Source organism: Triturus cristatus, chromosome 12, assembly GCF_964204655.1.
Source record: "Triturus cristatus chromosome 12, aTriCri1.1, whole genome shotgun sequence".
Taxonomy (NCBI): Eukaryota; Metazoa; Chordata; class Amphibia; order Caudata; family Salamandridae; genus Triturus; species Triturus cristatus.
The window spans coordinates 616156699-616181049 of record NC_140595.1 but is presented as its reverse complement, the minus strand read 5'-3'; the positions used below and the strand labels follow the sequence as shown (position 1 = coordinate 616181049).

Here is a 24351-nt window from a genome sequence, read left to right as displayed (position 1 = left end):
CTTGAGAGTTGGTGATCCCGGTTCGAGTGTGATTCTATGCAAATCACTTCATCGCTCCAGGTGATAAATTGTTTTATAAATATGCTGCAAGAGTAAAAGGCAAGACTTTATGAAAATATAGTTTCACCAAAGCGGATGTTAACAGTATTTTGGAGGCGGGGACTGATAAGAGATGTTGACAAGGAACAAGCATTGATAAATGCAGGAAAATATGCTACAGCCAATAGAAATGGAGGAAAGGTAAGTGGCACGCACAGGAACCAATGAGAAGCGAGAAAAGAGAGGAGGCGGGGTGTAAGTCCTTTTTAAGTTTATATTAAAAACAATAGATATCTAAAGCACAGTGCAAGCGATCTTGCCAATTACTGTCCCTATCACTCTTGGAAGGGTTGGAAAAATATTTGAAAAACTATTACTATCTCGGCTCGAGGCTTGGATGGACAATGGACATATTAGATCACATCTTCAGGTAGGCTTGTACAAAGGGAAAAGTACCCTAGATCAAGTGCTCCAAATGTACACTTTTGAGAAACTGTGCACTATATATGTCCTTCATGGATCTGAAGACAGTGTTCATCTGCATAGATAGGCCAACATTGTGGAGCATTCTGGAGAAACATGGCTTACCCAACAAGCTCTTGAAAATACTGGTTGACCTACATAGTGGTACCAAAGTGAGATTAAATTATGGAAGCACGGGAGAATGCACTGAAGATTTTGAAATAAATACTGGGGTAAGGCGCTGCTGTGTATCAGCCCCTACACTAATTAACACCTGTGGAAACAGTGTAGGAAACATTTTAACAAACCTTGTTCTTGATGTTCCAAAATTGAATGATAAATGTATACCAATTTATTCTTCCCTACAATTTGTCAGGTAACACATACTTTTTGTTTCTCAGTCAATTAGTCTGCAGGTTTTTAGTTGGTGACTCCTTTTGATTGAGTGGAGGGAGCGGTACTGCTTCGTCCCTTCCCGACTGCAGCAGCCATTTTGGGAGGGTGGTGGTCTCGTTGTTTGCCTGCCCTACATCTGTCCGCCCTACATTCGCACTAGAAAAATATCAGAGGATGGTGATGAAGCGCAGTAGACGCGTGCCACAGGTGCGCCAATAGGAAAGCTCGTGTGCACCCGTTCGCGCCTGGTTCGTGCCGAGGGTTGGAACCCCTTCCGGTTTTACCTCAGATCATAGGGGTGTATCTACTTTTCAGGTAAAGGTCTTTTAGCTTTTAAGGGAAGAAAACCCACTGTACTCATTTTAACATGATTTATCTTTGGTCTGGTAACAGCTTATGCTGTAAGTACTGTGGTTTTAATTTTCCAGGTCTTCTCTACCACAAAGCCTTTCTACACGCTGCTGTAACGTCTATTCACGGAAGCAGCCTCCTCAATATGGCTGTGACCTAATTAATGCGCGACCACTGGTAAAGCATGCCTTTGAAATGGCCGAGGTAATTGACCCAAAACAACCAGATATTATTTTTATTACAGAAACCTGGGCAAACAGTACCTCAATCCCAGAACTCTTAGTAGCAATCCCGTCGGCCTACACCATGCACAGACTGGATCGTCCACTTAAAAGGGGTGGAGGACTTGGAATTAGTCATAGGGAGAAGATCAGGGCCAGATTTACAGCTATGTCTAATGAAGATTGTGAAGCCATAGGCTTTTGGTATGATTTGCCCAAAAAACAATCCTTTAGAGAAACTCTTGTTTATGGTCCACCGGGTCCCAGAAACAATTTCCTCAACAACATTAATTCCCTTCTAGAGGATGAAATCTGCCATACGGACTTTACTGTTCCTGGGGATCTAAACTTTCATTTAGAATCCCAAGACTACAAGGACACCATAGCTCGAAGAACTCATGAATCCCTTTGCTGTCTCGCAGCATGTGCAAAACTCCACGGCCACACACTGGATGCCATTTTCTAAAACAACAGCTCCATCACTGATCATGATTTTCTACCGCTTTCTTGGTCAGATCACGATGCCATCTTTTTTTTAGCTAAAAGGTCCTAATAACAAAGCAGATATGCCCACATATAGAGCATGGTCCAAAATAGATAGTAATCAACTACAGCTATGACTTGCAGAACCCACACATACACACATGGACAGACCCCAAGCTAGCCACTCAGAACTGTAATAATTGGTTAGAGATGGCCCTCAGCCAAGTAGCTACCATAAAAAAGACCAAACAAGGTAGGAAAAAACCCTCAGCACCTTGGTTTTCCGAGGCCCTCAGACTAAAAGAAACACACTGTAGGCACCAAGAGAAGAAATGGAGACTCAATTATGAGCTCCACGAAATGGAAGCATATAAAAAAGCTCTAGCCAAATATAAAACTCTTCTGGCTGAAGAATATTTTTTTTTTTTACCTTTCAGATTGAATCAGCAAAAAACTAATCTAGAGAATTATTTCAAGTAATAAATAGCCTCATGAAACAACCAGAAACTAAGGGATTCTGCAGCAGCCAAACCTTCTGTGACACTTCAGAAATACAGTGAATCAAATGTATCACTTATTTCATCATCCTACGAATCTAACAGCACAAATAGGTATAGGGAGCCGTGAGAGCCCAACGACTAACAATCCCCCAATGGCCCGTTTTGACTAATTTCTCCCCTATCACAGTGACACAAACCTTGAATTTCAGGCTACTAAATCAGGGTCTAAAGAAGATCCCTGCCCTCCATCCGTGCTAAAATTAATTCCAGAGAGTGTAGCCAATGTACTTACGAATATCTTTAATTCTATGTTCAGCACAGGGATCTTTCCCACTCCCAGGAAAAGGGTTTCCATCCTTACTCTTTGTAAAAAAAAAAACAACCCTTGACCAAGAAAATCCAATTACCTACCGACCAATTTTCCAGACTTCCGTTTCCAGCTAAAATAATTCAAAAAGTCATGAACAAACAACTAAATCAATTCATTTTAGAGAACGATCTATTAGCGCCCACACAATTTGGATTCAGATCAGAACATAGCACTGAGACAGCCCCTATTAAAGCAACGGATGAACTTAAACTCATCCTAGATGGAAGAGGAACAGCCGCACTGATCCTATTGGATCCGTCTGCGATCTTCAATACCGTAGACCATCCTTCCCTGCTTTCTTGCTTAGAAGATCTATAAAAGACATAGCCTTAGAATTACTTAAATCATTCGTAAAGAACAGGGAAAATACAGTGAAACCGGGAAATTTTAATTCCAGCACTTTCCTTCTACCTTGCGGGGTCCCACAGAGATCATCCCTTTGTCCCACCCTGTTTAATCTCTACGTAAGAGAGCTTGCCCCCTTGGTTCAATCCTTTGGTCTTCTCTTACTTCATACGCAGACCGTTCTATCTGCTGCCAATGACACGATACACCAGTCATCAGCTTCATAATTGCATGGGAGAGATTGGCAGATGGATGAGTAAACACTGTCTCAAACTTAATTGAGATAAAACTGAAGTGATTCATTTCTGGTCTGCCCATGTTGGCTAGCGGAACTGGGTGCCCTACCCCAACCCACCACAAAGGCAAAAAGCCTTGGTGTAATGCTTGACGATAAGCTTAACTTTGGCAAGCAAGTCAATTCGGCTCTATCTTTCTCCTATAATACTCTTAGAATCATAAGGAAAATTATACACTTTCTTTCTAAAAATTCTAGAAAAACAGTCATATCTTCTTTAATCCTATCCACAACAGATTATTGTAATGGACTTTATATTAATCTTCAGGCAAAATATCTTAAGAAACTTCAGGTATTACAAAACGCTGCTGCTAGATTACTTCTTAATCTTCCCAAACATCACTCTGTTTCTCAAACAATCAAAGAACTACATTGGCTAACAATTAAGAATCACATTAAATTTAAGGCACTCTGCCTTACCTTTAAAGCTTTGCATGTCACAGGAACAGACTTCCTGAGAAAATCAATTTCCTGGTACATTCCCAACAGAAATCTGAGAGCAAGCGAATTCCACAAAGTTACCACTGATGGAGCAAGGATTTGTGAAAGAAACTTGCTTGGATTCAATTCTCTCAAATAACGTGTAATAATGTAACCAATTTGTTTTGTGAATACTAAACCCGCAATACACCACAAACATTTTTATCTAGGGGAAGCTTTTCTATGTGCATTACTAACCCGTAACATGAATGTCCTAAAATGGCCGACAAAATGCGGGATTTCTATTGCGCATGCGTCTACTGCATCTACGTAGTATAACTCTGTCGCTTTTGGTGGGAAACTTTGCAGCTGAGCAATGGCACTAAAAATGGCTGCTTCAAACTCAGATGCTAATGCACCTGCTACTGCTAAACTAAAACTTGTAAGTTTTATTAAACACTAATGCAAAAGATTTAAATGAGTAAATGGGGATAGAGTAGAAATAAGTGGTATACAGTGAAATCATTTGTTTCTGTGTTCTAACGTGTCTTTTTCTGACTTTATTATTAGTTCTTATTTGGGCCTCGGAGGGTGACTGGAATCCCTACCTCACATGAACAGCGCGCGTGCGCATAGAGACTGGCCGGAAACAATGATGGCTCCCGTGTCACTCAGCCAAGGCCATCTTGAATGAAGAAGCCCGAGAAGCTGAACTGATGACCCCTGAAAGAGCAACAATGTTGAATAAAATTTTTAATTAACTGAGTAATGTGAAATGCATGTGGGAATTAAGCTATGGGAAAAGAAAATTAAGGGGCGTGCACATAAACAATGGTTCATAGAGAAAATCTTAAATTTTAAGTGGTGTGATGAACTCACCTCCTCATCCCGACCAATCAGAATAAGGGAAAACATAAGAATTGATACATGGGGGGGGGGGGGGTAGTACACGAATCAAGAACAGTATAATTGAGGTTAGATAGCTAGAGACCTTGTCAGACTTGTCAGATCTGTCATTCCGACTCGTCACTGACCCAACGCGTACGCTGCTCCTGTTATTGTCCGAGACGCTGTCTCAGATCCTGCTGCTGCCAGAAACTCTGTCCGAAAGTCCGAGATACTGATCGATAATCTATTCATCTAGAGAGATTGCGGAAAAGGGACACTCGAGGAGAGTAGTGCCAGAGAGGGGTGCAACGTTGGCTTTGTACATTAGAAGAAGTTACCCTTCCAGATCCGAATCTGCGTGATCTTCTATCTGCTACCTGGCTTGGAGATTCTATCTGGCCCCCCATTACGGAGTTGGGTTCATCTTAGACCATAAGTAAATATAATCAGCAAATCCGTCCTTTATGCCTATTTTCTCTTTTTCCCCCTTTTCCCTTTTCAAGTACCGTCATCATTGATCATTTCAGTTTTGCTATGAATTATTTGGTGTATTTTGCCTCTTGATATGAAGGTGGTTATTGTAATTGAATTTTGACTCACAAATTAATTTAGAGAAAGGTTTTCAAAACTTCCTGAGTCTGTGGTTATTCAGAGTAAAGAGGGAAATGTCATCCTACCTTAAACTAACTCAGGCACCTGATTCATTGAGGAAAGGAAATTATATTTATTGAGTTGGTAAGACTTAGTAAAGGTGAATAACAAAATTACAGGTAATTTACACAAAACTGATGCCAGCGCGGGTTTTGCTAGCTTACTGTATGAATGTGGTTTGGGTCCAGGCGAGTATTAGGTGTATGTGTGACCAGAGCTGGTGACCCGCGCTCCATCACCACCTTCAGATTTAAGAAAAACAAATGGGGAGGAAGCAGCTTCCTTGCGGTAGCAACCAGGGAATTGAATCTTCTACCATCACATATACGCTTGGCACCCTCTCTAGAGGTTTTCAGAAAGCTTCTGAAGACCTGGCTTTTCACTCTATAGCCCTCTGTCTGCCTCCCTCTGCTTTCTGTTGGGATAGCACCAAGACACCCTAAGGTATACGTAGTGCTTTACAAGTATTTTAACATAAAATAACCAATTTTGCTATTCGCATATAATGCAGTATTACTTGCATATTTAAGCTACCAGGCCCATGGGTGCAATTTAGGCAGCATTTACAATGAATGCAGAGGGAATAATATAGGCGTTCCAATTTACAGCACATGTTTTGGGAAAAAGCACGGACATTTAGCTACTGTTTAGCAGTGGTGATGCACACAGAGTGTTGAAGCCACTAGCACTTTTTTAGTAGTCAAAAGGGAGATGAAATGATAAACTGCTGCTGGATCTATAAATTGATTGAACGTGGTGGTGGGGGAGGGGGGGGGGTGGCAAGAGACATGCTTTTCTCGCCACTAGGGCATGTGGCAGATTAGCACGTGTTTTATTGCTATGCGTTCTTGCACATCTCTTGGTATCCTTGTTTTTTAATTGGTTTACATTTTACTGGTTCTGTATCGAACAAAAAAGAAATGCCTTTTATTAAGTATCCTACATCGAGATGAAATGATATATCATCTTTAGACCCTAAATGAAAACTGTGTGTAAAAGGGGAGGGAGGTTGAGACATATTTGTCTTGCTATATTAATGTTTTTATATTGTGTGATAGCATTTGCACTATCTTAATACATGTTTGCACAGTCTAGTAATCCTCGCTTAATACTTGGCAACTAATCATACGCCAGAGTGTAAATATTATGTGTAACTAAAACCGAGTCTTTTTGTTATTTTTATGTTATAATTCGGAGACCTTAAAAAGCTAATGGTCTACCAAAAGATGTCGATAAAATTTCTCGTCAAATGAATAGTGGTAAATTATGGGAAGATGTTTCAACCCTATCTATTTAAAAAATAATTCAGTGCCACTCCGCAAAATTAACTTTAGTATAAATAATGTACTGATATGTTTGTGAATTCCGATTCGGAATTTCCGAATTGTAATAATTGTTATTGCTTAATGCTGAAAACGAATAAACAGAATTGAATGGAGATCAAATGTACAATGTAATCTTGTACGATCCAAAAGACATTGAAGCTATGTAATTTTAGCACCGCTTTCAAATGCCTTAAATTATGCTTTTTTCTCAAAATTTCTTTGGCACTTGCAGAGAAGCATCCCTGTTCTAAAATGCTTTTCACACGTGTATTGTATTTGCCTTTCTAGGTCTCGCTAAGAAATTCTTATTCGTTAAAATCGATAATCATTAATAAAACGGTAAAAACATAGCTGAGCATGTAGGATTACACTTTCTTCTCGGTCAGTTATTTTAACGTTAAATTACTTTTAAGAGCTGTCCATGATACGCAGCACCTGACAGTAGTCTTTCTTTTATGTTTAAGTACCTGGATTACCACTCTGCTTCACCGGTAGTCTTCTCTCTATGCCCATGACTTAATGTCTTACTTTTTAGTTCGAGTAACTGAAAATAAAACAAAAACAATGGCATCCAATGTCTAAACTGCAAGATTCACCTCATTTCTTTCGACAGTGGAAAAACCTCGAAAGTTAAACCCGCTAATCTCGTTCCTTTGACAAGTTAGTTGGTAAATAGTGCTATTACAAGATGGCGCCTTATTAGGTAGGTTCAAGTATAGAAGCAATATGTGATCAAGCACGGGATTTAATGGTCCTTCTTTGAGATGGCAGTTGTAGTTCTTCTATGACTCGGTGTTAGAAGTGCCTTTCCAACATGGCGTCCGTACTGAAACCTAGCATTCTCCGCTGTTGGAGGTGACAGTTGAGTTGGTGCCGTTTGTCCCGTGGGCTTTAACTGACCAGCACAATTTTCGTGGCAGCTCTCCCAGGAGACTGCGGGATGGCCCTGCTTCTCCGGTTGGCGGTTCTGCGCCCCAGGAGGCTTCTGCGGGGCCTGTCCCCAGGACTCCAGCGTTGCTGTCTCTTATCTACAGGCAGGACCAAAAATCAGGGGGCGGGGATCTTAGAGGTAAATAAGGGGCATCCCTTAAAAGGGCGGGGGAGCGAAGTTGTGACTTTTGTGTGACATATAGACTGGAGAACTCACCTTTAGTGATGTTCTGATGAATTTATTTGGATTATCGTGTTCAGTTTTCTGCACCACATCTTACGTAAGGTGTGCCTTTTGGGAGACTACCCCATAGGAGTTTTTGATCCACACTGGGGATAATGTGCCAAGTTAGGAAGATGTTCAACAGTGAGCATTTGTGTATTGATTTATTTATGTATTATTTAATGCGATTTTTTTTAAAGCGCAAACTTTACCCTAAGGTGTCACAGCGCTTTACTAAAGGGCCAGTTACATTACATAAGGACTACAGAGTACATGAGTTACATAAAAGATTCAAGCAGAAAAACTCTAAATTCACATAAGAATGGTAGTAATTACAAAAGTCTACCACAGATACCTGTGGTTAGAGTTACATATATACAAGTTGCAGATTCACTCGAGGAAAGATACCAACAGATAAGCTCTAAAATCACATAAGAATGGTAGTAAGTACATAAGTCTACTACAGGTACTAGTGGTTAGAGTTACATACATACAAATTGCAGATTAGCTTGAGGTTACATTTTAATAAAAGTTGAAGTGCTAAGTGTTGGCTAAATATAAATTTACAAAGCATGATCGTAACACCATTGCTGGGATGGGGGCCTCCTCACCTTTCCTGTATCTGGCGAGTCACAAGATTGGGGGAAACATGAGGGGGCATTCCTTGAGTCAGCAGGCAGGAAGGAAAGGAGGACTCCTCATCGGTACTGCACAGGCCCGGTTCTAGAGGGCCCACCCAAACATGGGCCTGGCCCACCCAAACATGAGCCTTGGCCCTCGAAGTGAATCTGCCACCAATGTACAACAATAAAAACTGTTCAGATAACTGGTGATTTACGATCCTGCTGCAGAGCAACCATTTGTCTGTTGGTAGTATTTAAATGCAGATAAACTGAATTTTATGGGAATAGCTCAGTGGGTTACTACCTCTGTCACAGATATCCTTGTGTTACTTGCAGTTCAGAAGTTACTATCCTAACATAGGACAGTGACCTATGAACTGTCATCAAAGACCTGCATACAAACTTCGCTTTTTGTGTTGTGATTTAGTTAGAACTTCTCCATTCTTTCATTATTCTAATGTTACTAAAAGAGTTTGGGCAGTTATACATTTTTATCAGTAAAGCCAAACCCCAACAACTGGAGTACTCTTTAAATCCTGAGTTTGTGCTTCTCCAGACCAAACCCCCTTAAAATATATTGCCCACCAGTATGGATGACGTGATTTCTACACCTTGTAATCCTCATTGGCCTATGTGACATTCCCTGTAGACTGAATTATTGTCTCTGTATAATGTGTGCGTGATGTAAAGTAGTTACACCCTACACTCATATGAGTAGCGCTATACAACAAATGGAATGGATATATGAGAGGGGCAATGGAGATGAGGGGCACTAGTGGAGGGTGGCAGTGGGGAAATCCGAAGAAGATGTAATTGCGTGGGGGGCAGCTACGGAGAGATGAGGGGCGCTGGTGTAGGGTGGCAGCGAGGTAAGCCGAGGAGGAGGTCATAGGGTAGGGGGTGCTACGGAGAGATGAGGGGCGCTGGTGGAGGGTGGCAGTGAGGGAGTCAGAGGAGGAGGTCACGTGGTGGGGGAACTACAGAGAGATGAGGGGCACTGGTGAAGGGTGGCAGTGAGGAAATCCGAGGAGGATGTCATGGGGGGCTATGGAGAAATGAGGGGCACTAGTGGAGGGTGGCAGTGAGGGAAGCTGAGGAGGAGGTCATGGGGTGGGGGAACTACAGAGAGATGAGGGGCACTAGTAGAGGGTGGCAGTGAGGGAATCCAAGGAGGAGGTCCTGGGTGGGGGGGAACTACGGAGAGATGAGGGGCGCTGGTGGAGGGTAGCCGTGAGGGAATCTGAGAAGATCATGGGGTGGGGGGAACTACAGAGAGATGAGAGGCGCTGGTGGAGGGAGCAGTGAGGGAATTTGATGAGGAGGTCATGGGGTGGGGGGGCTACTGAGGAATGAGGGGCACTAGTGGAGGATGGCAGTGAGGGAAGCCGAGGAAGTGGTCATGGGTTGGGGGAGGGAGCTACAGAGAGATGAGGGGCACTAGTGGAGGGTGGCAGTGAGGGAATCCGATGAGGGGGTCATGGGGTGGGGGGGAACTACGGAGCGATGAAGGGCGCTGGTGGAGGGTGGCAGTGAGGGAATCTGAGGAGGAGGTCATGGGGTGTGGGGGAGCTACAGAGAGATGAGGGGCACTGGTGGAGGGTGGTAGTTAGGAAGTCTGAGGAGGAGGCCATGAGGGGGAGTGGCTACGGACAGATAAAGGGCACTGTTGGAGGGTGGTAGTTAAGTTATCTACAGAGAGAGAGGTCGAAAAAGAGGTCAAAAAGACTTTTGCACCAGCACTAAAGCTGGCCCTGTCATGGCCTTTCTGTTTTCGTTTATTTAATTAACAGTCAGGTGATTAGGACAACTGTGCAGCATACTTTAACATGCATGCTAATTACAATTACTGCTATATTCAGTGTTTCAAGTTTGACGGTGATTTTACTATTGTTTTTTACTGCGAATAATGAAAGTGGAACTGAAGGTGGCTGATAAGGGGCTGGGGCCCAAGGTCAGCTGTGAGGTAAGGTGTAATGGAGAGGGGTGGTAGAAAAGTGGATAATCAAGCCTTTAAGGGAGTGCGCTGCAGAGTCAGGGGTAAGGTGGAGGTAGAAATGAAGAGGGTTTCTCCCTGAAGGCTCGCACAGAGGGAGCCCGAGTAGTGTCACTTGCTTGATAGTCCCACCTTAGAAACCTCCTCTTCCCATCAAAGGGACATTACATGGAATAAAAGCAGTTTTTGAGAGTGATAACATTTAGAAAGAGACTTGGAAAAGAGTGCGTTTTACTGTACCTTGTAAGACGAAGGAGAGATAAAGGAGGGCCTAGAAGCAGGCTTGGCTAGATATATGAGATAAATCGGGCCAGCAGTGGCCCACCCGAATGTACCCTTGGCTCACCCAAATAAAAATTCCTGGAGCCGGACCTGGTCCTGCATCTGGCGAGGTGTACTCTTGAGGGAGGAGGGGAGCGGGAGAGACGACACATCAGCTGTATCGAGCCACAGGGGATTGAAAGAAGGGGGATATTGCAGGCTCACCTCCTGTTTTCATTGTTCTTTTTGGTATTTTTTGCTCTCTCCAAAGTGCGACTACGCCCCGTCTAGCGCTGTAGTTTACTTGACTCCTCGTCCAGCACCATGCTTTAGCAGCGTGCGGCACCTGAGGAGCATTCAGGAGATATAGTTTGCATTAAGCGCAATCGGATGATTTTTTTTGTCCCCAGCTTGGGGCGAGCAGGGTGGCGACCAGGCAGCCACTGGTCTGGCCGCAGCAGGCCGGTGTTTTGGCATTGATGGCCCCCTTTCCTCTCTGAGCTAGCCACGGGACAGGCTATAAGAGCAGCTAGATGGCCTCTAGCCTATCCCACCCTGGGCAGCACTCGACCAGGTGGGGCACGGAGTGTCGAGACCAGTGGTTGATATGAGGGGGGTGTGGGTTAACTCTAGAGGGGTACTGCTTTAGCCTGCGCGTCACAGCCTCCCTTATCCATCAGTGGTTGGAAAGGGAAGTGCTCTGAGTAGGGCCAAATGTCCATGCTACAGTCGCCGCCGCCACAATTGTCTATATAGCGAGTCATGGGGGTGGGTCTCTCAAGTCTCTGGGCCCCACCTCCTCAAGTATTCTGCCGGGAAGGGGGCACCTCCCTCGCAAAAACGTACCACTGTGGACGCCGGTGAAGTCTGGACAGTCTCCGCGATCTGAGTGGGGCCGCCTTCTTGGCTCCATCATGAGTGTAGGAGCCAGGATGATCCACGGTACCCCGGCTCTATGTCTCACTCCCGGACGTCTTTACGCGCATTGCTGGTGTCTTCGATAGATCAGCACGCCTCTCCTGTGGAAGCGGGGAGGTGATGGCTGCTAGGTGAGGCCAAGGAGATCAGGGTCAGCGAGGAGCTCTGTCAGTCTATGGCCATATTTCGTTGTTTGTGTTGGTAGCATACATGCCAACAATTCCGAAGAGGAAAGTGGAAGATTTAAAACAAAATAATTGGGAGAATGTATCCCCCTCATTGACTTCTATGAAAGCAGAGGCAATTTCAGACGATAGACAGGCAAAATAAAGCCATTTTGGCATGATAAATGTGACTCTCCCACCAGACCTGGGTCTGTTGGCATGTATGATTGGTAGATGAATGGCAGGCTAAATTAATCATTTAGAGGTTTAATTGAGTATTATGTGTATGGACGAGGGTATGGATGGAGGAGGATAATTGTGTGGATAGATGAATGAGAATGAATTAATGGGAGTCATAGCGAATGAATAATGAGTATCAGGAATGGGGTTATTAATTTGGGTTGGGGGGACTTCTGTCAACTCAATAAACCAACTCTGGTTCACACACAGTGATTCTCTGAACGACACCCTCGTAACAATGGCATGAGCAACAGTCATTTCCGAGAGAAGTGTGCTTAATTAATCATACATGCCAATAGACCCGATTCAGATGGGAGACTCCCAATGTTTAAGCCAAAATGCCTTTATTTTGGCTGTCTGTTGCAAAGAATATTTAATTGAGACCACGCATAAAATGTTGGAGACACATTTATTGTCTCATAAGTAACAGGAGCCCACGACCAGGTCTGTGAACGTCTATAATACATAGAACAACAACTGTGCATCTTGTGACACAGCACGAGATGCCCAGCTGCAATGCCTATACCATGCTACACTTCCCCTTATACAAATGACAACAAAATGCACTGTGCAACATCTTAACGTATCCGTTTAACATGCACATATTTCAAAACATTACTGCATGGTGCAGAAATATTACAACAAACCCTTCATGCAGTACTGATATTTCCACTGTTATCCCCATGAGTATACAGCCAAGTACAAACTGACCCTGAAGTTGACCCAACCCCCAGAACTCCACAAGGATTCATCATTGACACTGGAACTAGTTGCCTCTGTCACCGAACCACTCCCTCCATAACTAGAAGCTTAAGGTGTACACTCAGGGCCCACTTCAAACCAGCTTGCATTGTCCATGTTTTCAGAATATCTCACCAAACCTTTTTCGTTAGTTTTTTGTTTGTTCTGCCTGTTCAGATGACATTTTGACCAGACTCCTTCTGCTCACCACCTCCTTCCTCTAACAGAATGGCACCCTTGGATACCTTCAAAACCCTAACGGGAAGGGTAAACTTGGAATCTCCTTTTTTCACTCTATTGTTTTTTTGAATAATAACCCAGTCACCAATTCTGGACTCAACATCCTTGGCACAATGTTTGCTGTTAAAATAACCTTCCATGACACTCTGTTTTCTTTGAACCACTTCCACTTCCTTGACACTTGCAGTATCATCTGAACCAAAAAGATCCTTGACCCAATCAGGGCATAAAGGGCATCTAGGCAACCTTTTATGTAGTAACTTGAGAGGAGACGATTCAGTCACACTATGTGGAGTCACTATGTAGTTCCACATCTTCCTCCTTTAAGAATTTCTCCACATTGACCCTAGACGACAATGCAGTTTGCATCCCCTCTTTAAAAAGTCTGCCCATTGTCTCCGGATATCACCTTCCAGGACATGAGGTGAAGTTTGGAAATTAGCACAACATCCATGTGTCGGTGAGTTATGTAAACTCCAGCTCGTCATCAATATATGTTGCAATTAATAATAGAGACCACACAGGAAACGTTGGAGACACGTTTATTGTCTCATTAGTAACAGGAGCCCACGGCCAGGTCCCTGCATTTCCAGAGTAACTGTCTGAGTGAAAACCCTAACCGTAACTCTCAATGAGCCAGAACCTAGACCGCCAGCCAGATTCATAACCAAACAATACATAGAACAACTATGCATCTCGTAACACAGCACAATATGCCGAGCTGCAATGACTATACCACACAATCTTCTACCTGAAATTGCCTCTGTTTGAATTGAGGTCAATTTGGCAAATACATTATTCAAATGATTTTTTTTTAATATCTCACTTCCCTCTTTGAAAATGTTGGTATGTATGAGTAACACCAACAATTTCAGATTAAAGAAAACAACCAAATAAAGCTCCCAAACCAATTACCAAAAAACAACAAAGAGATAGAAAGATCATTAAAATGGGTGAAGGGGAACCAGAAATATGGATTGTTTGAATTTTAGGGCAAAAAAACAGTCTAGAAAAAGTAAAACACAATTGAAAAATAACTATGTAGTGGACCTGGATCTATGTGCAATTTCAGGTTAACTGTAATGGAGTGGACATCAGATACACCAAGCTAGTCATCCTACTGCTGGGGAAGTTGCTACTGGCCAGTCGTACAGCCCTAAGGCATATTTATGGCTACCAGGTCCTTTTCCAGCCAGGTCTCATGTGGTCATCTAGGCCCTGGTGGAGTCAGGAGTTCCTCTGATTTTTGTCTCTTGTAAACAGGCAAATAGGAGGCCAACTCAAGACCCATGTGCTGTCAATAGTCTTTACATGAGTCCTCTTCTTCTAGAAAGGCCTCCTACTTCAGATTTCCAGGTCCAGGAGTGTTTTGAGGAGGTTGTGGTTGAGGTGCCAATTTTACATTGCGCACCAGCCAGTGATTGGAACAATTCTGTCACCCAATCCTAACGGTTTGCTTGCGTCCCCCAATCTCCTTTTGCAGCACTTCCCCTTTGCCTTACTGTAACATTACCCTTGGGCCCCTGTTTCAAGATGGCAGAACCCGGCTACTACCAGGAAGGCCTGTCTTCAGCCACATAGCCACCCCCCTATTTAAATTAGCTGTCCATCCACCTGACTGGACACAACTGGTTCTTCCCCCTACTGTGACACGAGTCTGCCTGCCTGTATGGGAGGGTGTTTGGACAAACTAGGAGAAGCCCTCCTTGCCATCTAAAAGTCAAATGAGATAGTGCAAACGCTGCCATCTGTTCCTGCCCACTCCCATATGGCTAATGGTTAGCAGGTTTGCCCTTCTTGAGCTCAGGTGTATGCTATTATATATGCACAAGGTTGATACTAAAAGCATGCATGTTTTCATTTGAGTATATTCATGTATCATCAGTTAGTAGTCTGATCATTTATCCTCCCCCCCCATCCTGTGGGGTCTGTCCTGGGTGCATCCACTGGTGTGCTGTGCCCCCCTGAATTGATTCAAGGAGGCAGGGCACCCGATGCCCGGATCCAGCCATGGACCCAACTGAAAGACAGGGAGGCCGAAGTGGCTACTCTACACAAGAGAGCAGGGGATGCTCTAGGCGGAATAATGTATGCTTCCTGGGCTTTCTAGAACTTTCGGAGGGTCATAGCATGAAACTCTTCCTTGAACAATGGCTGATGACCACAGAGTTGGCAGGCTAGGTACCCGAGTTCTTCACGGTGGAGATGGCAGATCATCTGCCTGGTAGGCCATCTCTGCCAGGTGTCCTGCCAAGGTCTGTAATTGCGAAGCTACTTAATTGCAGGGACAGAGACTTGATTCTGCAGCTGCTATGCAGTGGTCAAGCAGAACCTCCGGGACTGGCATTGAATTATGCCTTTCTCTTTCCTGCTAAGCTCAAGGTAATAGGTGGAGAGTCAACTCACTTCTTCTCTACACCTGGTGACGCTTTGACCTGGCTACACACTAAAGGCCTGGTAAACCTGGCACCTGAAGGCCAGGAGGCTGGCAAGTGGCTTATGCCCTGGCTGCGGCGCTGCAATGAGGGGGGACTCGGAGACGTTCCTCCGCGATGCAAGCGGCCAAGGAGTAATCAGGAGGTGCCTTGCCATGGCCAGAACTCTTTTGAAACCTTGAGATCGGACCATGTATTGGACACTGGGTCGGGCACTAATGGCTCCTTGGCCTCTGCAGAGGAGGACTCCAGGGGGGCCGGTGCTGCTGCAACGACTGGCAGACGACTTGATGTGAAGAGTTAGGTCTGGTCTGCGTGTGGGTGGTGGGTGGGGGGATGCCTGTCACTGACCCTCGGGGGGTCCCTTGGCGGCCCCCTGTGTGGAAACCAGAAACCCAGAACTTTGATGAGGGCCTGTGTTCCCGTGAGCGCTTACCTTTGGCTGACTACGTTCCCACTAACCACTGAACAGGATATGTTCTTATCTACTTGTTCTTTTACGGCTGTTGTTTATTTGTTGACTGGCTTTGGCTGAGTGCTTGATAGAGTAACAACCTGGGACGGGGGTTTTACTTGATGTTTCTGCCTCTTTATTTTTACACAGTTGGAGTCTAGAATGCAGATCTTTGTGGCTTGGCACTGTCCTAGATCAGGCATTTGCCTGGGGTTGGGGCGCTTTTAGGGGGTGGGTGCTCACTGGCGTAGGGCTAGATAAATAATATGGGAAGTGCTGCATTCCTAATTGCTGACTTACACGATGGGTACACCTGCTAGTGAAATTGTCCGCACTACAATTTGCTGACGTGGAATGTGAGGGGGCATGGCAACTCCAGCTAAGCGGTAATAGATCCATGCTTACCTTCGATGCCGCCATGCGCACATGGCCTTTTTTGCTAGAGACACATCTCACCCAGCTGGAGTTACAGAAAGTGCACACAAAATGGAGGAGACAAGTTTGTCTCACAATGACCTTGGTGTAAGCATGGGGGTTCCATTTGTGGGGCATACACACCAAGTCGACACATGGGTAGATATGTGGTGCTGGAGGACCAACTGGATGGTGCTCGTATTGCACTGATTGCAGTTCTCGCTCCTAACACTACCAGTCTGCTTTTCTGGGTCTCCTGAATCTGCCCCTCTTCAGGTAAGCACACGTCCCTTGTATTTGTGGCGGTAACTTTTACTGTGTGCCGGATGTTGCCCAGGACTGCTCCAACCCTCCGCTCAATGATACCCTGTCTATCGGGGCATCGCAATCCTTCCGAGAATGGATGGGAAGCAGGAGATTGTTTGATATGTGGCCATTGCACCATCCTGATCCCAGTGAGTACTTGTTGTTCCCCGGTACATACCTTACACAGTAGGTGCAATCTTTTCCTCTGCAGTGAGCCACTAGGCACGCAGATCACTAGGACAGAGTCCCACGGACCACTGCCTACCCTTAAAAAATTAAACTTCAAGGTTTCCTTTTATTCTTTTTAAATGTAGCCTGGTTTCCTTTAAGGAAAACGGGCTGTATTTAGGAAAAAAAATTGCTTTATTAATAAGCAATCACAGACATGATGGTCTAGTGACCTCAGCAGGCTACCATCCCTGTGATGGCTGTGATTCCTAATGGGTCGCAAACTGTGACCTACCTCATTAATATTCACGAGGTAGGTCTATTTGCTACCCACAAGGAATCCCTAAATAAAACTATGTGAGTTTCATACATTAGGAATACCGATTTCCTGATTGCATTTCGGAGAGAATTACAATTAGATATTCGATATTCCTAATTTTTGTACATCTAGCTCCTTATCCTCTGTTCAGAATACATTCTGGCATTGTACAAAAAATAATTGATGCTGCCCATACACACCTCTATCTGTGATTGCCTTTTTCACATCCATGTCACCTCTGCGTTCCCTTTCGCCGTCTTTAATCCCGTTGCTAACTTTTTGTTGCCTGCAGTCCTCATCTGTATCTGGGTGTCCCATGACCAGCAGTCTTCAGCTCTTCCCAGCTCCCCATAGCGCTCTGTAGCGAACCAAAGGTGGAAAGGTGCACTATAAAATACAACGAAATTAAATTAGTACATAAAAATACTGTAACTTTCTAGATTGAATTGTTCCCATGTGAGGTTTGCACACATTCATCTTTCTGAATGTTGCATCTTGGTGATGCGTTACTATAGTTTTTCTAGCTGTTTCCCAAGAAAACCACTCCTCTTTAGAAGTCCCTTACTTGCAATAGAATAAATGATTCCAATTAAAACACAAAAAGTCATATTCTTAATCATGAAGTAGAAGACAGCATCTTCAGTATTAGTGGGAACAAACTGATGTCATTACGGCAAGCTCTTTTTGTGTAAGCTCAAATGAAGACTGTGTTTGAACATTTCTCTTTGCTCTCTCTTTCTCTCTTACAGACTTTGCTGACGCGGAAGCTTTCCCATACATTTCATGGGCTTGGGGGATTATTGGTGAAACAGCATTTAATGCGTGATCCTATCAGGCTCTGGAAACTACTAGGTTAGTACCTATTAATAAGTAGCAAATAGTAGTGTCCAACCTATTGACACAGATTTTTAGTATTTTTTTGTTTTTGTTACTAAAACAAGATGATTGTCAGTCAAGTTCTGCAAGTCTGTGCCAAGAACCCTTTCTTTCTCTGGTGATGGATATGTATCTATTTCTGAAACGTGTATAAAAGGAGTCATTCCGCATAAACTTTCCCCCCCTCATTCACCAATAAGATAATGGTATATTGGTCTGTTTGCACTGCACCTCTAGCTGGATTTTCACAGGCACGAAACAGACACTCCATCAGCAGAAAGAGTAGTAATAGACAGTGGTTTTGCATTGTGTGCGAACTACATTTGGGAAACTTCTTCTTAAGCTGCCCTTGATAGTTGGTCTGTTGCATAGTTATCTAGGTCTCTCTATGTTTCGACCATCGATTTGATCTCTTTGGTGAGGTATCCCTTGTTTAAAGATCTCCTACCAATTGCACACTCCCTACAGTTTTTTTTACTTATTCTTTACCGCCGTTAAAATAAGACTTGTGATATCAAATGTGTGTTTTCTGTAATAGGAACATTTTAAAATCTTGCTATGCTAGTTGTCCCGGGTGTACTAGTTGGTTACAGAGATTTATCTTTTTATGACCTCAGCTCTTCATCTGCTTTTATTGACTGGAGAAAGATACACTACTGGAACCACAAAGCATTTACTGAAAGCATCAACATTGTAATTTATAAGCAGCTTCAACCTCATGTTAATACTAATAAATCGCGCGGGTCCCAACATTCATTGTTTTTCAGACATGACCAGTTTACACTCGTAGGACATGAAGTGAGTTTGTTAGAAATGTTTGGTCCGTGTTTTATTTTTTTTATTTTCGTTTTTTTTTTTTCTTCCTATCCACCTTAAGGTGTGTATTTTGTGCTTCCTAATCAAGCTTTCCCAGTTTAAGTTCCAATTCAGTTTTCAAGCTCTACTTTTCTCTCTCCTGGGTATGCTATTTCTTTAAAGTGTCTTTTGATGTCACTTATAAAAAAATGACACTTTGTTTATATTCTGCAGGAGGCACTCACTATTTCAGTTCTTCTGAATCACAAAGGAATAGTAATAAAAATGAAGGCGGCAAAGGGAAGTCCCCAGAAGAGGATGAGGGTAAGTATAGGGAATATGGGCACAACTACCAAAAATCTTATTGCATCATTGGTGGCCTGACTTTTGGGTTACAATAGATACTTGATTGCTTCTGATATAAACAGGTATGTGTGTATTACAAGCAGTAGCGTCAACACAGTTTGTGTCTATTATTGTCTGTCTTTGGCATTTGGTCTCTGAATATGGGCTTGATGCTGAAAATGTTTCAATAAAAAATTCATTAGTTGAGTTGTATATTCTGTAGATGGTTTATTAAGCTTAGTTACAAGGTAAGTTCCATGTAAGTAGATAGATGATAGCAGATAGCCCCACCAGGAGCCGCCTCCCTGCTGCTCAGCCTCCACTCTCCAACTGATACTCAGCACACCATCAGGCATCTATACATTTTATGACATCTCTAAGCATTCAGCATTACATTCATCACCAAGCACTCCAGAACTCATCCTGGCTGAGCAGTAGGGAAGATGTCGCTAAGGAAAAGGAATGGCAACAGTTAAGGCACATTATATCCCCTTTCCTAAGGGATATTTAAAAAAAAAATAATGCAAAGAACAGAAACATGCATATAATCCAAAAGGAAGAAAATAGACGATAAAGTTACATTGCTAAACCATTAAATACATAAAATTCACAAATGATTGATGGAACATTCCTAAAGTATGCATGCATTAAAATCACAGACAAGAATTAGAAGAATATTCCCAAAGCCAATGATGACTCCTAAAGCAATCAACACTTCCTGAATCAGTTAAATACATTAAGATCTAACCCATCCCCTTTCCTTAGGGAACATAAATATGCAAGCATACCGAGACCAAAGGGGACGAGATGTAACACACAACACACCCTGTACCTCTGACCCAACAAGAATCTCAGGCAAACATACTTCTCGCAGTAATCAAATATGCACACCTGCAACACAACACACAAGTAGACCCACTCAGCACTGAGGTACTCACAACCCCACAACTCTGCACTAGGGTACTCACCACCCTACAACTCCGTACTAAGGTAATCACAACCCTACAACTACAAACAAGAACGCAAAACTTCACCACATGCACACCATTATTAAACACACAATTCCGCAAGCCAGTGTACGAGACTCTATAATCATTGAGAAAAAAGTAAATCCAACTTCCATTTAGCATAAACTTAAGCAGGAAAAACAGAATAGCATACACCCCGCCATACATTACCATATGACATGAACAATGATAATGATCACAGAAATAAATAAAAGAAACATAATAAAACATTATCAACAACTAGGGCAAGTGTAGGCAGTCACAAAAATATTTAAAATTCCCCTGGTGAGCGATTTCCCCCACCCGAGAAACAAAACCCCACTCCGCTTCCAATCCTAAGTATTGTGCTAGAGCATCAATGTTCCCTTATCTTCGGTTCCCCTGTCAGGTATGTAACTCAACGTGCATGTTCAAGTTCTCAAATCCTTATCTCAGTTAGCAGATGGAATTAAGGCATCCGGCCAAAATAAATCCACTCCTCCTCATGCTTCTAGTGCACGCACGTAGCACGCAACTTCCTGTATCCTTAGAACAAGCAGTGCACGGACAGATACGCGGTCTAGTTGGTGGTCTAGCAGTCATCGTGGTGACGACGCGCTTCCCTCATTGTCTTGCAACTCCACCAACAAGTGATGCTTGTTGATGACTCGTGCAGGGTGCGTCACAGTGCTCGCAGCGAAGACTCTGTGTGGCAGCAGGAGAAGACACATCCATGAGACAGGTCAGGACACATGGGCATTTTCAAATGCCGCCTCACATCCTGGTGCACACGAGCCATGCATAGATTACAGTCTCGCGGCCATTTGAATCCTGCAAAACCCCACCGTAAAAGGGCATGCACTCTCCACTACCCATAGTAAGCCAAAGTCAGAGTTAGGATGCCCCCACAGCATTGCAGAACTCACTGTTCTTAATAATGTACACAGTACCTTCACCATTAGTACCACAGGGATCGAACAGCTGGTTCTTACTACAAACACCGTATGTTCACAACGCTGCCGGTTCCTTCACAAGAAATGTTGCGAATTGTCTCCAAATACAGGCAGCTGTCTCAACCAATTTCAATGCTGCCCATTCCTCCAAAAATTAAGTCTTCCGATTTGCTTTAGCTGAGTTATCCAAATTCATAGCTTTAAATCAGAAAGCTCCATGTGTGTATGTATAGTAACTCCTGCTGCTTGCACAACTTGTGAAGTCTATTTCACCATGACTGAGCTCACAAGGAAGTGGGCTAGCTGTAATCAGTGTAATCAGTGAAGTCAAGAAGGTCAAATGCCCCAGGCTGCAGGCTGTCTAGGTGATGAGGGACACTGGTGGGGCTGACCAGGGCGTTGCTTTTCCTTCAAGATTCAGTTTGCTTAATTCGAGTTTCTTCAGTAGATTCCTTGGTTCCTGTTTCTTCAGCAGGTTCCTTACATTACATAGTCCACAACACATAGGTTCTTGTTCAAATCGTCACCAAAAATGTTGTTATAAAACGTCCATTAGCCGGGGTGTATATTCTTTAGATGGTTTATTAAGCTTAGTTACAAGGTAAGTTCCATGTAAGTAGGTAGATGATAATAGATAGCCCCACCAGGAGCAGCCTCCCTGCTGCTCAGCCTGCACACTCCAACTGACACTCAGCGCATCACCAGGCACCCATGCATTCTATGACATCAACAAACATTCAGCATTCCATTGATCACCAAGCACTCCAGCACTCATCCTGTTTGAGCAGTAGGGAAGATGTCACTAAGGAAAAGGAATGGCAACAGTTGAGTCACAACAATTATATGGTCATTTGTCTTAATTCTCTTGATCTACATTGGGTTTCATTGGTTACATGAGCATTAGGTGTTGATTTTCATAGCTTATGTTATGTATTTGGATGATTTTGTTTGTTACACCAGGTGGGCTTTTCTGATTATTTTAAATTAGCTGTTGGAATGCCAATATGTGTTCTCAGTCTTCTTACTCTGTGATTGGTGGCTAGCTGCTGAGAGCAACACTGTTGGTAATTGGTGCATTATGAGTATTGAGATGTTTACTGTTTCAGTAACACTTCTTGTTATGTAGTATGTGGATAGACAAATACTATATTTATAGTGGTTTCCTGTCTGTTTGGAGTGTAAGGTGTATTGGTGCTGATTTAGCCTGGACTAGAAGTGCTGTTAAGTCACCATTCGATCCTACACATCTTTGTCTACGGTGATTGTGTGTATGCTGAACATATAAGTATTAACTGTTAACACCTTCGCCGCGGCAGGAATTCCGCCGCGGCGCTGGGGGGGTTTGGGGGCAGGTGCGGTGGCGCTGTGCTCGTGACGGAACCACTCCGTCACGAGCCACGGTTGAGCTGTGCTCATGACGGAGTGGTTCCGTCACGTCTCCGCCCACTGCGCTAATCGCCCGCACAGGCGGGGAATTAGCGCCGCGTGGGCGGAGCGGCCGCCAACGGCCGCAGCATGACGGAACCACTCCGTCATGAGCACAGCGCAACCGTGGCTCATGACGGAGTGGTTCCGTCATGAGCGGGGAAGGGGTTAAATCTTAAAACTGTTTGTTTATATGCACACTCCATAAACAGTGGTTGCCTTTCCTTGTGTTTTGTTAGGGATTTGTGCATGCTTACAGTTGGAACGTTTAGTGCTGAACACTTTAATCTGCGATAGCTGCTTCTCGCTTAAAAAGTAAGAGATCTTACTGAATCTAGAGATGATACTTATTTACATTATGAACTCAAGTTTATGCTATTGCCTTGGGTGAGTGAAGTTATCTGTTCATGACCTTTCAATATTATAACTCCAAGGACCCCTGCACACGCTAGTGGTACATAGATTTAAGTTAGTACAGTAATGAGTGTAGGAAAGAAAGAAACACTGTTCAACTGCTTCAAGGAAATTGTGTTTGTGCCTTCAAGAATTTTGGACATATTCTCCTGGTGGCATTTACTTTCTTACTAATATTTTATTTTTTCTATGTTTGGAATTGTGGTGGTGATGATTTGTGTTATGGTTTCTGTCAACAATGTCATGCAACCGCCCCCATTTCTTGAAGTAGCAGGTAAACCTTTAACACCTTGGCACAAATGGTTTATGGTCTTTGAGAATTATTTGGAGGTCATTGATGCTACTAAATATTCACCTTCAAGAAAAAAAGCGTTATTATTCAACCATTTAGGTAGTGCCGGACAAGAGATTTTTGATAACTTACCAGTTTTTCCAGCTCCCAGAGGAGATGAAACTTGGGATGTTTTTAAGGAAGCTTCAGCACGCATCGGCAAACAGTATGTTGATGAACCTTCTGTCATGGTTGAAAGACATAAGTTCTTTAAACGTAAACAGACTGCTGAAGAGTCTATAGAGGATTATTTGGCAGTATTACGTGTTTTAGCATCAAAATTTGTATTTGAAAATTATTTAGATACTGCTTTACGTGATCAATTAGTTTTTAATTGCTTCAATAGGCAATTGTGCGTTCCTTGGTACAGAGTCTTAGCCTAGCCAACACGTGTTTCGTCGCTACCATGAAGTACTCGGCGACTTCAAGACAAAATTCCTATGATTACAGTCCTTATTGTCGGTTGTACTTCCGTCCCAAAGGTAAATAGTAGTGGAAGGTCTTGAGGGTAACAGAGATCAGAATTCCATTTAATTAAAGTTTCCTCATGAAGCAGATTCTATATTCTGTAATGCAGACGAGTATTCAGTATATGCAGTTACTAATTATTGTGAGACCCTATTCGTAGGGTTATGGCTGTCAGCCAGCTTTGATTGTGTTGCCGCTGGTCACCCGATCGGGTGAAGCAGCTGGTGTAGTCTCCCGATGTGAGAGGGACAGCGTTCCTGTACCAAGGAACGCACAACAAAATCCTGGAACCACACAGAGCAGAGGATGAACAGTGTTTCTTTCTTTCCTACACTCCTTACTGTACTAACTTAAATCTATGTACCACTAGCGTGTGCAGGGGACCTTGGAGTTCTTTGTCTGTGGTTTACCACAATCTAGGGAGAGGGGTGGTTCTCCCTACCCGTTTGCACCGCACATACTCCTAAGTTCAACCTATAATATTTGCGTACTGCCTTAAAGCGCCATCACGCCACTAGAACCACCAGGCATACTGTACCTTTCAATATTATCCCTATTGATGTGTAGTATGAAGAACGTTGTC

The 24351-nt window shown here is 43.5% G+C and overlaps 1 protein-coding gene across 2 annotated transcripts in view; it reads left to right on the top strand.

Annotated features, from left to right (window-relative positions):
• Positions 1-7515: 7515 nt before the first annotated feature.
• Positions 7516-24351, top strand: part of SPG7 (SPG7 matrix AAA peptidase subunit, paraplegin) — a 359427-nt gene continuing 342591 nt past the window's right edge. The window contains exons 1-3 of one of the 2 annotated variants that reach the window (XM_085639919.1): positions 7516-7815; positions 17925-18027; positions 19081-19170. In XM_085639919.1, coding sequence (XP_085496045.1) covers positions 7687-7815; positions 17925-18027; positions 19081-19170 — 322 coding nt within the window. In that variant the 5' untranslated portion in view covers positions 7516-7686. The remainder of the gene's footprint in view (positions 7816-17924; positions 18028-19080; positions 19171-24351) is intronic. The other variant, XM_085639920.1, reaches the window with a different exon arrangement.